Here is a 15572-nt window from a genome sequence, read left to right on the forward strand (position 1 = left end):
TGGAGGGTAGTATAGAAGGTTTTAAATAATAAATTATAGTTTTAGATCTTCTCATTGCTGATTCATATTATTGTGAGCATACAGCCAAATGTTATTTGGTGGGATCATTTTTAATGTGACTGTGTGCCAAACTGATAACTCTTATCTGATCATAGTGTTTTGTTCCTTCTTTTTTTCTCATGAAGACAGCATGTTCTTTTTTTTTTTTTTTAAGGAAAGACTGTTTCTATTCTTTATTCATATTACAATGAACTGGACCAAAGAACCTGTATCAGTGTTATAAGAGCAACACAGTTCTTGTTCCTTCTCTGCTGTTTCCCCTGTAATGTTTGAGCCCTCTTTGCCCTCTGTTACTGGCATAGTTCTTTCCATGTGGTTCCACCCATCAGTCACAGATGAACAGCCACCAAGCATGGTGTTCCTATTACATAAGAATCAACCCTGAATCTGATCCAAGTTCCAGATGTCTTCATTCATTTATCTCCCCAGGATTTGGTAGTATCACCAATACAGTAGCATTCTTTTGAGACTGTGGTTACCATTTATTGAATATACTAACATAATCAAATATGGGAGGATAGTACCAGCAAGTTATAAATCATTCAGGTTGTTTTAGCAGGTTCTGTATAACCAACATGCATCCTGAAGGACTGTAGACTTTATTTTATGTGACTCGATCAGGGGGGGGGGAGAAATATAGATAATAAATGCCTCTTTTCAAATGTTTGTTTTTGTTTCTTTAATTTTCAATAAGGGAAACATTAAAAAACAAACATCAAATAGGACCATTGGAAGTAAGTCTGTCTGCCTGCCAAGTGAACTATTACATAGACTGAAAAATGTCAACCTGCTCTAAACTCAATTTGTCCATCATCATCGTATTATCCAGGATACAAACTTGCCTTAACAAACCCTACATAAAGTTTTCTAATAATTGAACTGATGGGCCAATAACTTGCTGGATTTATTCTACACCTCACCCCCCTCCCCTTTAAAGAGAGGGACTATAAGTTGCTTTGTCCAGAAGCCAGGGATATTTCCTGTCCACAATTTTACTGGAGTATACAGGTTGGCACAGTGGGGTGTTAAAAGAGGGCTGATAATCCTGCAAGGAGAATTCCTCTGGATCATGAAAAACATAAGAGAAATAATTTTCCCAAGCATGCAAAAGGATACAGCAAGCAGGGGGTTCCTAATGAACTCTAAAGGCTCTAGTCATTATTCAACAAACTGATTTAGTATAGCATGGGTACATAAATTTTATTTCTCTCTCTCTTTCAGTATCTTTTTTCTTTTGGCAGATGACTGCTTTGTATTACTTTTGAAATCAGAAAAGAGCAAGATGGTTACTGACTTAAGAAATAGTCAGTATTTTCCATGTTGTGGGAACATTTTACACACTCCATTTGGGGACATTATGGCTGTGTATTCTTTATTGTGGCAGAGCTCTGGTCTGGGCAGGATAGGGACAGTGCCTGCTTCTGTGTGTGAGAAGATAGAGATAGTGTATGGCATCTGGTTATTCGAATCCAACAATGACTTACTATTCTTTTCATTCTGTTTTACCAATGCCTGTTGAGATGGAAATTCAAGCCAGATTGACTCGTTCTTGCTTCGGTCCCTGTCCCAGTGGTTCCTTGTTCCCATCTGTCCTGCATCAGTCTGAACTTCTTTTCTGGAACTGACTCCTTATTACGATATCATCTAACTCTTCAGTGAGATTCTTTGGCCTGACTAACTCACTCAAAAGGTTCAGACTTGACAGGACCTGACTGCCTGGAGTCATGGAATCTTCAGAGCATTCTGCTACCTAATGATATTTCATGGGCCTCTGTGAAATGAGCTAGAGTACTGGTGGGCCATACGAAAATCATGGCCTACCCTGCTGGTACTTCATGGGCATATCTCAGCCAAGGGAATTGTCAAAGTTTAATTCCGCTTATGATACAGTTCAAGATTTCCCCTAAGAATAAATCTAGAAATCTTTTTTTCTACATAGAGAATTTTTATTTGCTTACTGTAAGTTGGAATCCATGTAGAAATGACTTGACTCATTTTGGTCTGCAAAGAAAATACAGGTACTACCTTTCTAGTAGCTTGATTCAGCAAGCATCAGTCTATGAATTCATTGCCTACAAAGAAAGGAAGTTAGTCCCTATAAATGTCAGTGTAGTACCTTATTTGACACACACAACACATGCAGAGAGTTAATTTTCCTACATTATGACTTCACATATGTTGAGTATGGCTTAGCTTAGGCATTTTCTAAGCAACATATTGGATCAATAAGCTGAGGGAAGGGCTGTAAAATAATTTTAAATCATATTTAAAAATGTAAAATATTTTTAGCTTTCACCTCTCTGAAGGTACTGCTTTTATTCTTAACTTTCTAGATTTTATCTTGTGGAATTTCGAAACATGGTAAATCCAGATGATGAGTGAACAGAAGCAAAGAATAATATAAATAAATAAATAACAGCTGAAAGATAGTGGTGTGGGAAAATAAAGTGCTTTACCCTGAGGTTTTCAGTATAGTGTACAGAGTACTTTGGATTGGACCTATCAGCTTCAAATCTCTCTTACTCAAGCCTTAAGGGAACCAATTCAACCATTTCACCCCTCCACTCTTCCACAATATGTGGATTGCCATTTTATTATCTTTTAAGAGGCAAATGTTATGTAATCCAGTAGTAGCTCATACTAATACTGCCATATAAAGTAACAGTGAACATAGTCTCTCAAGTATGGCTGCTTGTCAAACTAGTGGTCAAACTATCACCATTCATACACAAGAGAGAGGCATCACCTGGCTTGGGGGAACCCAAAGATTTAGACAGCCCCACTCCCTGGAAACAGATGACTGGGACTGAGCTTGTTCAATGGGTGCAGAATGGTGACTGGCTATTGGTGATGGTGGTGGGGTTGAGAAATAGTGGGGAGGGAGATAGAATGGATTATCCAGAATATGATATCTCTGGTTAGGATTTTGAACAGAAACACGCCATATTGCACCATTTTGTTCTGGGTCCCAGTTGTTTTTATCTAGGAATACTATTAGGGCAAGTACTATAGTTCCAACTCCAGCTGGTTGTGGGAGAGACAAGTCAGAATGTTGGGTTTCAACTTCATGATAAATAACCCTGGGATGAAACATCCTTGAACATTTTAGGTGCTTGTGCTAGTAGGAGAAGCTAAATAAAAGAACTTGAACTGCAGAAACTATTACGCTTGCTTGTTCAAAATAACCCCAAGTTTGTCGCATGTGAACTGGGTCATTGTTTGCTAGTCTACAAAAAGCATTTTTTTCTTTAAAGACAGGTATGTAAATAAGATTTTGCTCTGGAAACTGTTTTGTAATACAAGAACTAATGATGTAGAAAGGGAATACAATCAGATAATGAGTGTGGTATCGTAGTAAAGGAAGAATGAAACAACAGTAAATAAATTGGAAACTTTATAGAGATGATTTTGCAATTTTAGGGTTAGAATTTTTCAACATATCTAATAGGGAAGCTAAGAAAAATACTGAATTTGATTGGTAGTGGCCCAAGTTCTTGACAAGAGGGTTATCTCTCTCTTCTTGCACTGCTCTATCACTCCTACATAAACCGTACTACAGAGTATGACCATTTCCAGAAAGGGAAGTCCACTGGAATATTGAAAGCTGGAATATTTGTTATTGCCAGACCAGAGAAGCTTTTTTTTAAAGGAAGGAGATAATATCATCTATTCCTTATGCTTGTGGTTTTCTTAACCGCCTGTCTCTTTTTCTGTAGAACTACCAGCTGCCTTCCCACCTCCACAAAGTCTATGAAATCTGATCATTTTATTTAAGGTTGGTGCATCTAGTGGTTCATCTGGCCAGGATTCAGAACAGCTGGATAAATTTTCTTTAGTAGCTGAGAGCTTAAGTACATGCTTAGGGTCTCTTACACTGAAGAGTTTCAAAACAAACTGGAATCAGCATGTACTTGGCTGAAGCCAGAATTTGAGATTTCCTAATGCAAAACTTATTGGTAACAATAGACCTGCTAACCAATTCCAAAGGTCCTGAAATTAAAAACAAAACATCATCTGACTGATCCATAGAGGATTACTCATTACCGTTCTTGAGAATAAAACTAGATTCCAAATTATTTGTTCGAGTGGAACATAACTTTTTTTCTTGGTCTTTAGAGAAACCTCATAAGTCTTGCAACTAGGGCGGAGAAGAATCTGTTCATTTAAAAAAGCTGTTTGCTGTCATCCAATGTCTATTCAGAAATCCTTTCTTAAACTTTATGATCACATGAAAACAAAAGCCCCAACACGTTTTTTAAATAACGCACAAAAATAAATTTAGGACCACTCGTAACTATTGAAAAGTGAATAAATAATGAAACTATCTGTTGAAGTAACAATGTGTCATGCATTTGACTTACACTGATGTTGCATAAAGTCTAATGGCACTGCAAATATTACCTAGAATCTGAGAAACTATGGGCCATTTTGTTCCCAGCAGGCACTGTTACATAGTCAGTGGTCATAACTTATTTAATGGTTCTTCTCATTAAAAAAAAAGGGGGGGGGGTTAGCTGCTTATCCGTAGCTTTGTGTCTTTTCAGGTTAGTAAACCCATTCACTTGTTTTTTCTACCCCAGAGCAGTATCTAATACTACTTCTGCACTCTTGTTCAGTCTGTTGCACAAGCAAGACCCACAGCCTGAGTAACTTCCCAAGACTTCAATAAAGGACAGTCTAAAAAGGTTAAAATAAAATAAAACTGGGTCCCCACTCAGCCTTCCGGTGTGTTGGCTCCAGAAAGCAGAGACACAGGCTGCTACGTGGGAATGAAACATCCATCTAAAGAAATGGATGAGTAAAGGGCTACTCCTCATGAGCAAGGTACTCCTCCTGAGTGATGTATCTGCCAAAGTGCAGAAGATGAGCAGCTGAGCTTCAGGGTGTTGTTCTGGAAGCTTTGGCCCTATCAGTTGTCGATTGGAACTTTAGATCTGTTGTCACCTCCACTGCCTAGAGCGCTTGTTGCTGGACATGCTATTGAACATTAGCTTCCTCTTTGACTACTACTTGGTGCCTGCTCATACTCTCCCTTTGCAGGTTGCTTGTTTGCTGAGCATGATGTTTGCCCTTGCACTGCTGTTGGCTTTCTTCCTTGATTTGCCCTAATGCTGAGTCAGCCAAATTAGAACAGGAAAAGCCCAGTGCAAAAGCAGTTTGTTCACCTAAGGCAAGGATGCTGAACTGTTTTCACTCAGAGACCAAATTCCCTCCACCAGCTAACTCAGCAAGTTGGATGATGTTAGAAGGGGAAGAGTGTGGGGTGGGGTGGGGTGGGGTGGGGGGCATGAAGGAGAATCTGCAGTGTTTTCTCTGATAACTGACTAGAGATAACAATTGGGATTATTCTCACTGCTAGCCTCTGGAGGAGGGGTGCTTAGAGGATGGGAGCCTCCAGGGGTCAGACTGGGAGTTTTTGAGGGCTGAATTAGATTTGCACATCACAAGATCCTCATTCTTGCCTCAAGGTGTCTCACTCAAATCTAAAAATTAATGGGAATCTAGGGGGAGGGAAAAACCTTTGATTTCTAGTAACGGCCCCAAAGAAGGAGAAATTAAGTTTATTTTTGTCAGTTGGTTAGCAGTCCTAGGTCTTGCTAAATAACCTAGCATAAATGAATTAGTAATTCATTTTTACTTGCTCTTCCCAGCAACTGTCTCATAGCAGCTTGCAAAGTAAACTCAGAGTAACTGTGTTATATTGGCTGCAATGTATATTAGCTGCTTGTTACTATCAACTGATGGTTCCCATGAGGTGGTCACTGAACATATGTGGGCCGACAGAAAGAATGAATAGCTGTAGATGAGTTCCAGGATGACTCCTTCCCAGAGTTCACTGCTTCTACGTTGTACCCCATTGGCATCAGCAATGTCTTGGGGGAAACCTTGTCTCTATCAGTAGCAAGCATTTCTGAATTGCTTATCCAGATTGTATCATCAAGCTGTTTTGTTAATATTTGGCATTAGCAAAGTCCTGAGTTAGCAGGATGAAAAGTTTCTATAAAATAATCTAGTTGTTGCTCTTCAATACAGTCACAGAAGATAATGGGTTATCTGGGAAGCAGGTGGCATGGAGGCAGAATTTCTCTCAAAATTTAGTTTTTCTGACCATTATGCACATCTTTGTGTCATTATGTGATGCCACCCCACTGTGCTTTGTTCTTCACAACACTGAATGGTATGTTATCTGTCTTTGTGATTTATCTGTAAAGGGCTGGCATGCATGTTGAAATCAATTTTTGAATATGCCCCAACCATTTGTTTATTAGTTACACATGGATTAGGAGTGGAACATGTGCCATGTAATGGGTACGGAATGCACCTTGGCCGGCCAGTCCAGGGTATGAGCTCATTGGTTTGGACATCAAGACTATCATGCACACCTTCTGATCAAACAAATACTGTGAGGAGGCAAAAGAGCTTGCAACTGAAAGGGGGAAGTGTGAGAGGCCAAATAAATGCGAAGGCACCATGCTTATGAAAGCATATTCCTTTTGCTTCTTTTAAAAATGTTATTCCACCCACCATTTAATTCCTTTGGTTAGTTCTTGCTTTAAAAAATAATGGGAAAGGAAACTATGCATTTGAAATGTATCAATAAATATAATGATTACAGTTCTGTAGATTTGCCTGCATAAAATCAAAAGTATGAAGAGAAAAACCATATTTTGTTTTAGATGTGTGCGCACTTTTGGGAACAAACACCACCTTAGAAGAGGCATCTATATATGTGAGACAGCAGAACAATGTTTTTTAGGCCATGCTCCTTCAGCATGAAGTAGAAAGTTATTAAGAAATAAGAAACTTATTTCTCAAGTTTAGGGTCCTGATTCTTCAAACATTTCTTTGTTCTCTTTAATTTTATTGTATATTGTAAAAAGCAAGGACTCCAGAATGGATGGGGAAGGGATGTGGTGAGCTAGGTCCCCCCCTTGCACATTGAAAGCTGCAGGCCTTTCTTGCAAAACATTCCTTATTGACAAAAGCACTTCCAGAAACTCACACACCCAGAATGAATCTTTGAGCATGAACAAAAGCCAATCTAGTATTTACTTCTAGGAAATCTTCTTTTGAGCATGTTGGGGCCCTTCCTTTCAGGAGGAGCCCTTTTGGAAAGGAGCGTGCCTCCTCTCTGCATGCCGATCCTCTAATTGGGCCTCTCTCCTCTGACAACGCCATGGGGTCAAGAGCTGTACCTGCCTCGTCTGTCTCTGAGAAACTCCCCTGTTCAACCCTCCCCCCTCCTCCTGATAACTGCACATCTTGGTTATTCTCAAAGGCTACCTGCTCCCCTGGGGAGCCTGGCCTTGAGATAAATATCTCCACTTCTCTCATCTCAACATCTGGAATTGGTCCACATTCTGGGCACACCCCCCCACTCTGCCTCCTCCTCTGAATTCCACTGCGCACAAAGAGCAACTGTCTTTCTCACTCCCAACTAGGAGCTAGAGAAATAAGGAAGCAATGCTATGACTTCACATTGTACCAGGAAATTGTTTAGAGCATGCCAGTGGGGTTACCTAGACCATCACTTTCCAGATTGCTCATCTCACAGTTTTGAGCAAAGACCAAATCAAGGCTTTCTCCCAGTGAGACAGCCCTACAGTTGTCATGGAGGCTATTAAATCCCAGACTGGGATTCTAGAGGCAGCTTCAGCATGGAAATTAAAGTCACTCAAAACAATGTCCTGAGTACCCCAGCCAGTTCAGTCAGGAAGATTTCTGAGCAACAAAGAGGCTGCAGAATTGCCTGTTACACTAGCAGCATACCCAGTATGTATATTTGACCCAACAGCAGGTGCAGCCTCTCAAGATCCACTCCAAGGTTGAGTGGTTTTGTAATGAGAGTGATGGAAGTGCTGTGAATCATGATGCCTCCCACTCCTTCCTATGCTGGTCCTGCACTGACTACCCAGGCGAGTAGAAGTGAGTCCAGTCAGCCTCATCCAGTAATACCTGGCAGATGGGTTTCTTATCCATGATTAAGTCATGGATGTGTGCAGTCTTACTGCAGTTCAATCTGGTGTTAAATAGCAGCACCAGAAGACAGGAGGGCTTGGTGGATAAGTCACCAGGTACATGAGAGCTGGAGAGGGGGGATAAGCAGGCACTATAGAAACAACTGTAACATATTCTGTTCTGGTGTTCAATTCCCTTGTCCTGCAATGTCTCCTTCTGCCTGAGGTCACGGGGATGGCAGGGCCACCTCCATGAGTTCCTGTATCTGAGATTTCCCAGCACATACCAGAAACCTCCACATGCTCTCAGCGTCCACTCAGAGCACAGTCCTATCCTCAACCACTCAGAGCTTCACACGTACCACCCAGCCAATCAATTAGGCCCAAGCAACCAAACACGATCACAAATTACACCTTGTGGTTATAACCAGACCCTAGTTATTAATCATGCCACCAACCCATAAACAGGATGCATGTAGCTTGTAAATTGAAAGTAGAAGTGACAAGCATGCTAGAGGCAGCATACACCCTCAGCTCCACTTGCACCCAGGAATTCATGTCTTAATTCACCTATGAATGCAAGTTATGTGTAAACTGGGTCAATAACAGGCTATTGTGTTCTGGTTTACTTCTTTATGTCATGTATCAGACATGGTTCCTTGAAGTATCTGGCACATGTGACACATGCACACCCTTGGTAAAGTGTGTGAGTTGTACATGTTGAATGGAAGCTGGATTGGCGAACCTGAAGATATCTGCCTGATCTTCTGTAGCATCAGACAAAGCTATGCGAAGTTATATGGCTTAGACAGAATAATAGCATGGCAACGGGAGCCAGGAGATGGACAGAGTCTATTGCAAGATGTAACATTTTGTTCCATCAGCCAGAGGAGTGAATCATGAAAGTAATAGGGTGTTGAAAGATAGAGGAAAGACTTACAGAGAAATTAAACTTTAATAATGGTCTTGGCAAACTAAGAAAGTTCAACAAATTGTTCTCTCTTTCTTGGCCTTTTCTTAGGATAAAATGACATTCATCTCCAAATAAGAAAATACTTACAGTAAAGGTGAGGATGAAGTAGGGAAGGGATGTGTGTCTGAACAGTAACTTCCATTGATCTTCTTTAAGGAGCTTGTTAAAATCTCGTTTCACAGTTGCAATAATAAAATTTTGTTTAAAGAGTTAAATCTGAGCTCTTATCTCTGTTACGGCTATTTCTAATTTCCTGCCCTGGGACATCTGTTGTCTTTGTGAAGTGCAAGGAGAAGGGGCAATGTATCTCATCTGCTGCTTGAACCCTCTCAAGGAGCTGCTCCATTTCCTCCATGGCTCACACAGTGCTGCTTTTTTGTTGCTTTCCTCTGTTTTACACATGTACGAGGGGTCTTCAAAAAGTTTCTGCACTTTTATATTTTATTAATGTATTTTTTGCTGATGGCATTAAAAATTGGCATGATGCTGGGAAAAATGCATGGCAAAGCAAGGTGACTATGTAGAAAAGTGATATAATTTGTTTTTGAAATTCTTAATAAATAGAGTTTAAAAAAATGTGGAAACTTTTAGAAGACCCCTTGTATAATGTATGCAAAGGCTTAACATATATTTCTCTGTTAAATATAGCATTTCTCTGTCAGGAATTCCCTGGCTTTCACCCACCTGCTAAAATGGAAGTGGGTTCTATCCTTCAACATAGACCTGGTTTATGTGAAGGCATACCTATGATGAACAAATTTTATCTGAATGTTGGTCACAGAAATAGTCCTGAAAATAATTGACAAGGCAGGTGCTGCTGTAGCCAAGTACTACAAGTTTCCGCACTGAAAAAAAGAGCAGAGTAGGTACCTGTCCATATAAATAGAAGTCTTCAGTGTGTATTGGAATGTGCTATGACATAAAGTGAGCAAAGATATATTTTCTCTACTTGCATGATGTTGATTAACCATTTACTAGCCATGCCCATCTCCTAGTTTCAGAATTTGAGAAGGGCTAGGGAGTGCAGAAATAAGAACATTAGGAAGTTTAATATGGGCTTCAGCAAGAACCATTTGGTTTTCTGATGAGTCAGACTATTTTTTTATATAGGTTCTGTTTGTTATACTGACCTTTTTATTTATTTTTATTTCTTTTTCGATTTATATCCTGCCTTTTTCCTACAAAGGGCTCAAGGCAGCTTACATCTCCTCCTCCATCTTATCCCCACAACAACAACCCTGTGAGGTAGGTTGGGCTGAGAGTTTGTGACTGGCCCAAAGTCACCCAGTTGGCTCCATGGCTGAGCGGGGGACTAGAACCCAGATCCTCTGAGTCCCAGTCCCATGCTCTTAACCACTACACCACACTGGCTCTCTTTTTAATTATGTAATAAAAATTCTACTAATTGAATGAGGAATCCTAATTTTATTTCATATGAATGTGAGCCTTTTCTGATTGTGAGTAATGCTTTAGATGATTAATTTACCATGTATTCAGTACTTTGTGCTAAAAGGGAAAAAGAAAAACAAAAAATGGCCAGCCATAGAGAAAGGTTGCAATCCAGTGTCCTCTCTTTGTTTTGAGATACTGAAGCAATACAAAGTTCTAACACAGTGCACAGGTTTGCATGTCATGGTAACCACCCTGCAACTTATAGTAGACCCAGCGAATGATTGTGCTAACTATGAGCTGTCCCCACCCTGGTTCTCTAGCTAGGTTCCCAGGGTATGTGGTGACTAAAGCTGCTATCTCCCCTTACCACTGCCATCATGTGTCCCTTTTTTAACTTTCTTTGGCTTTTTGCACCTTTTCACCTTTTATTTTCAAAGATTGCTTTTCATGAACTACAAATTGACAGGCAGTAAAAGTCAGGCAGTACACCGGAGGAGCTGTCACAGGATCACTCCCTTTAAATGCAAGAAATCTGCACACAATTTATTTTTGTTTTTAAGTTGGACTTGTGCAAGTGGGGAGGGACATATGTTTAGGAAGACTTGCCATGTTGTGAGACACAGTGCAGTAGACACCAATCACGAACATTGATCTAGAGAGGGTGCAAATAGGTTAATTTTTTTTTACTGTGCACTCTCTTAATAGCTGTCAAAAGGCAAACTGTCAAGGTCAAGCAAAGCTGGGTGAGATCTTTGCTTATGGAAAAGGATGGCAAGAAGATACTTCCTTTCATAGCAGGATCCTGTAGAGTTAAGTTTTGTTTGTGGATCTGATGTTTCCCAGTGTTCTTACAACTTTCCACCTTTTCCCAAGACTCTAGGTGCTTGGGAACATGAATAAGTGTGAGCCACCCCATTTATGAAAGCATGATGTTTTGACAGCTGCCAAAACTGAGACATCCCTTTAAAACAAGGTTTTTGACATGATTACCCAGGGGATTTTCACAGGGCTAGGGCTTGGGTCACCAAACTCAGATATGCAGTGTTAAACCCCCAACCCCTTTTAAAAGGAATCCTGCACTTTGATTGCTTTTCAGAATTTCCAAATAAATGGGGAAAATTCCACAACTACCATGGTCTCGTAGTCATAGCGGAGAACATCAAGGCACCAAGAGTTGCTCTCTCTGTGGTGGTACATCATTGGGGTGGCTGGTAGTGGACTAGAAGATCTCAGATTTCTGCCCCTCTTCCCAAACAGCTCACTTAAGTACTTCCTGCTACCCATGATGGCATTGGTCACCTGGGTTCAAATAATAGTACCATGCATTATGAGTTCAACAATCCCAAGAACAAGTCATTGGTTGTCAGGATGGCTTGTTGCTCTCAAGGAAGCCACCTTGCAAGAAGCAGTTCAGGTTCTCCCATTATGGGGTATCATGTTGTGCAAACCTAGTTAGAGCTTTCTTATTCTCACCATTTTTCTAAGCTCTAAAAGTAGATAATTGCCTTACTTCCTTTTCAGGTCTATTTTGAGACATTGCAAGTTTCTCACAAAGAAGCTGCTTCTGTGTAGAGGTTTGGGTTAATATGAGTGAAATGTTAAGGTGGGGGGGAGTGATTTCTTTCTCTGAATTGCATAATATCATGGGAAGGGGGAAGGAATTCTGAGAACTTTGGTCATGGCTGTTCCATGAGAAGATGTTTGGATGCAAATTGCAAGTCTCCAGTGTGGACGATATTGGTGAAACCTCACTTTGTTTTTTATGACATGGATATAAGAACCAGTAAATGAATCCCATTAAGAACAACCCTTCAATAAGACGTTATCCATAATAATGTGAAAGTGGTTTTTCCCTCTTGTTTCATTTCTCTTGGAAAATACACTGGACTTAAAGTGTGAGGTTTATTTATTTTTCTTCAGTTACAATAACACAACATTAAACCTGCAATCATTTTTGGGTTTTTTTCCCACCCTAGGCTCTTCTAGAAATGGAGATGAACATTCTGGCTATGTGACCGCAGCACTGGGGAATACTTGGAGTCATAGTGTGAATACAAGAATCATCTTGCAGTATCTGGATTCCCAGACCAGAGAGGTGAGAAGACAGAGGAAGCATGTTACTTCTGTAGTCATGTATCTTGGGCTATGCTTGAGGTCCAGCAGGCCCTAAGTTACTCTAAGTTGCAGTTCTCATTTTGCCCTTAGTAGAAAAAAGGGAATTCTGAGAAAAGAAGGAGGGGCAGCACCTTCCTTCTTCCTCTCCTAGTGAATCAGGCACTGTGGGGGTGGACTGAGAACCCATCCTCCACCCCCACAATGGTACAGTCTCTCTGAATCTACAAAACAACTGTTGGTAGGGGAGGACACACTGTTCCTGTATATCTGCGATTTTCCTTAGTTCCTGAAGTTATCAGTGGAGAGATTTAATTGATGTAAAGAAGGTGAATTGATTTTGAACAACATCCTGCCCCACTCAGTCTTAATTTTGGTGGCAGAAGAATCAGACTGCCTTCATTTCCCTCTGGGATCTCCCTTGCAGTGAGTGAATGTTAGGGTGTGAGGGTTTAGAGGATTTTAGAGGGGCCTACACATCACCAACATCCACTTGTAATTATCATGCGTTTTCCTATCACTTCCGCCATCACAATTTAAACAGAAGCAATTCATTAAGGAGGAACCAATGGAATAGCTGCATGGTGCTTTTGTTTGATGGCGCTGATAGCCCTTCAGCTGAAAGCACCCAATATTAGGAGGGGACTCTATTATTACTAGATCGGCTTTTTGAGGGTTCCGGAGTGGTTTGTTAACCATGGCGGCAAATAATCACCAGGCTCAAATGATCCAGCAATCTGTGCTGGCAAGAATAAATGCAAATGCCACTGCCATCTCCAGCATACAACTGGCATATGTAGAGAGGGAAATAAGCCAGTGTAGCTTCTGTCCTCCAACATGACCATGTAAACCAGGTCTTTGCCTGGTCCAGTCTCCTATCCCACTTTTCTTCCAATTTTACGTGAACTGTATATATCTCCTTTAAAAATAAGTTTACATATGTAATGTTTGCAAAGGCAATGTAAGAAGGGTAATACATATATATATCCTTATATCTGGAAAAGAACCTGAAACACTTAGAAACAATTACTTAGAAATAGCTGTATGTTTCACTTCTATCCTGTTGTAACATTTTCATGCTTAGGCAGACTATATAATGTTAGCACCATATGCATATGGTACATCACCAGGGCTGGTATCATTCTCTTTTCCTTGGAGATTAATTATTTGGTTATTTGTGTTGTTCAGTAGGCTATAGTTTTCTTACTTTTTAATTATTTTCTTGAATTTATTTATATTGAGATTTATCTCATTAAGTTGGATGGATTAATTGCTTTATCGTGGTAGTTGTAAGCATAGACTTTAGGAACTTTTGAACATAATCTCATTTTTCCTGTAATTTTATATCAGACATCCGTTTTACATTTTAAGAAGTAAATGTTTATATTTCTGTAGCTGTTTGCAAGTAGAGCTTTATCATCTCCATCTGCAAACACAGCTTTCACTTCCCTTTCATAATAAACAACTCCCAGGAATTAAAATACACCCGCCATTATAATAGATAGAGCTCCCAATTCCAGACAATGTCTTTGAAAATATTTAATTGCTTTTGTGTGTGGGAGAGAAATTTATTTTCAAAAGAGAACAGTGAAATACAGAAGGACAAGGTACAAGAGCATACTCTTCAGCAAGCACATTATTTTCTTCTTTGAACATTTCTACAATAGCATTCTTACTATTACCAAATGTAACTTTTCAAATAACTTTGAATTCCAACTTTGCTGCAGACTCCTATGATACATGGTATATTTTGTGCTGCTACTGATAAAGAACACACGCTGCACCAAATTCCACCAGTGTTCAAAACTCTTTAATGGTATTTTGTCATATAGGACCCTGCTGATTGGAAAAGCATACTGCCTTGGATGTTTTTGTTCCTAAGTCTGCTGGCTCCTTTAATAATTGCTGGATATTTTATGAGGATAGCCTTTTCTTCTTGGAGGGTGACATAGGATAAATTAAGCAAATAACTTAATGATTGCATGTTTGTCTTTTCTTTCTTGAGGACCTTATTGTCAGATAGGAATATTTAGAATTACTGACATATACAGGTATTGCTGGAATTAAGAAGCAATATAGATACAGCTAGGTAATAGATTGTACCACCCCTGAGGTTGCATAATTCCCTCCAACTGCTCATGTGTTCAGGGATAACGCCTGCTTCAAAGAGCCTTTTCTGTGCATAATGTCTACCCACATGATTTAGTTTCCTGCTCTTCCAGGGTTCTAAATTGCACAGGGAGACTTCAGGCCTACAGAAATTCCCAGCTTCAGATGTGCCTCTTTATCAGATGGGGACTGGGGAGGAGTTATGGAGCCTTCGGGGCAGGGCTGAGCAGGCAGCCCTGCTGTATTGATGCTGCCTCTTCAGCCAAGTCACACATGAAGAGGGCATTGTTACCAAATATTGCAAGAGCTGTAAATTAGCCGTTTTCTGTTCTGCATGCAATTTTGAGTCATGTTGAAAGAAGCGCAAGATTTCCCTGGCCTATTGCTGCCAGACATAACTTTCTGTGTGTCCTTGGTTACAAACCAGCTGGTTTTGCCCTTGTCTGATTAGTGCTATATAAATAGCATTCCAGTGTTCTGACTGTCATACAAACATAATCTTGAGTGGTGGTAGCAGGGGATGGCTTATGTTTAAAAATTAAAAGTGAAGTCACCACAGTTTAAAAAAACTCCTCTTACTAACTTGTGTGCGTGTGGTGGTGGTGGGGAGATTTTCACAATCTATTGATTTTCACATTTTAAAATATCTTTATGGATTCTACGGGGGGGAAATTGGGGGAGGAACACAATCCTTGCTTCAGAACTGTAGTGAGAGAATTACCAAGCTTAACTAAATCTTTGTGTAGCAGTGGACCTACAAATCAGAAGAGGAATGGGAGAGGAGGTAGGAGCATTATGATTGCAAGCAGACATTGCATTTAGTAAACTGTTCTACTTAAAACTAGAATAACAGCAAAGGGAAAGGGCAAAATGGTGCAGTGCAGGAAAATAATAATTTTAAATCAGTTTTTAAATTAAGGAATGTTGTTATTTTCATGAGCATTTACATGCTGCCTTTTGCCCCAGAT

At 40.0% G+C, this 15572-nt stretch overlaps 1 protein-coding gene across 3 annotated transcripts in view; it reads left to right on the plus strand.

Moving 5' to 3' along the window:
- RAD51B (RAD51 paralog B) overlaps positions 1–15572 on the plus strand; it is a 387227-nt gene that overhangs the window by 196197 nt on the left and 175458 nt on the right. For all 3 annotated transcript variants that reach the window (XM_044436055.1, XM_044436054.1, XM_044436056.1), the window contains one exon: positions 12360–12478. In XM_044436055.1, the coding sequence (XP_044291990.1) occupies positions 12360–12478 (119 nt within the window). The remainder of the gene's footprint in view (positions 1–12359; positions 12479–15572) is intronic.

The sequence above is a fragment of the Varanus komodoensis genome, unplaced genomic scaffold, assembly GCF_004798865.1.
Source record: "Varanus komodoensis strain SLA01 unplaced genomic scaffold, ASM479886v1 scaffold3, whole genome shotgun sequence".
Lineage (NCBI taxonomy): Eukaryota > Metazoa > Chordata > Lepidosauria > Squamata > Varanidae > Varanus > Varanus komodoensis.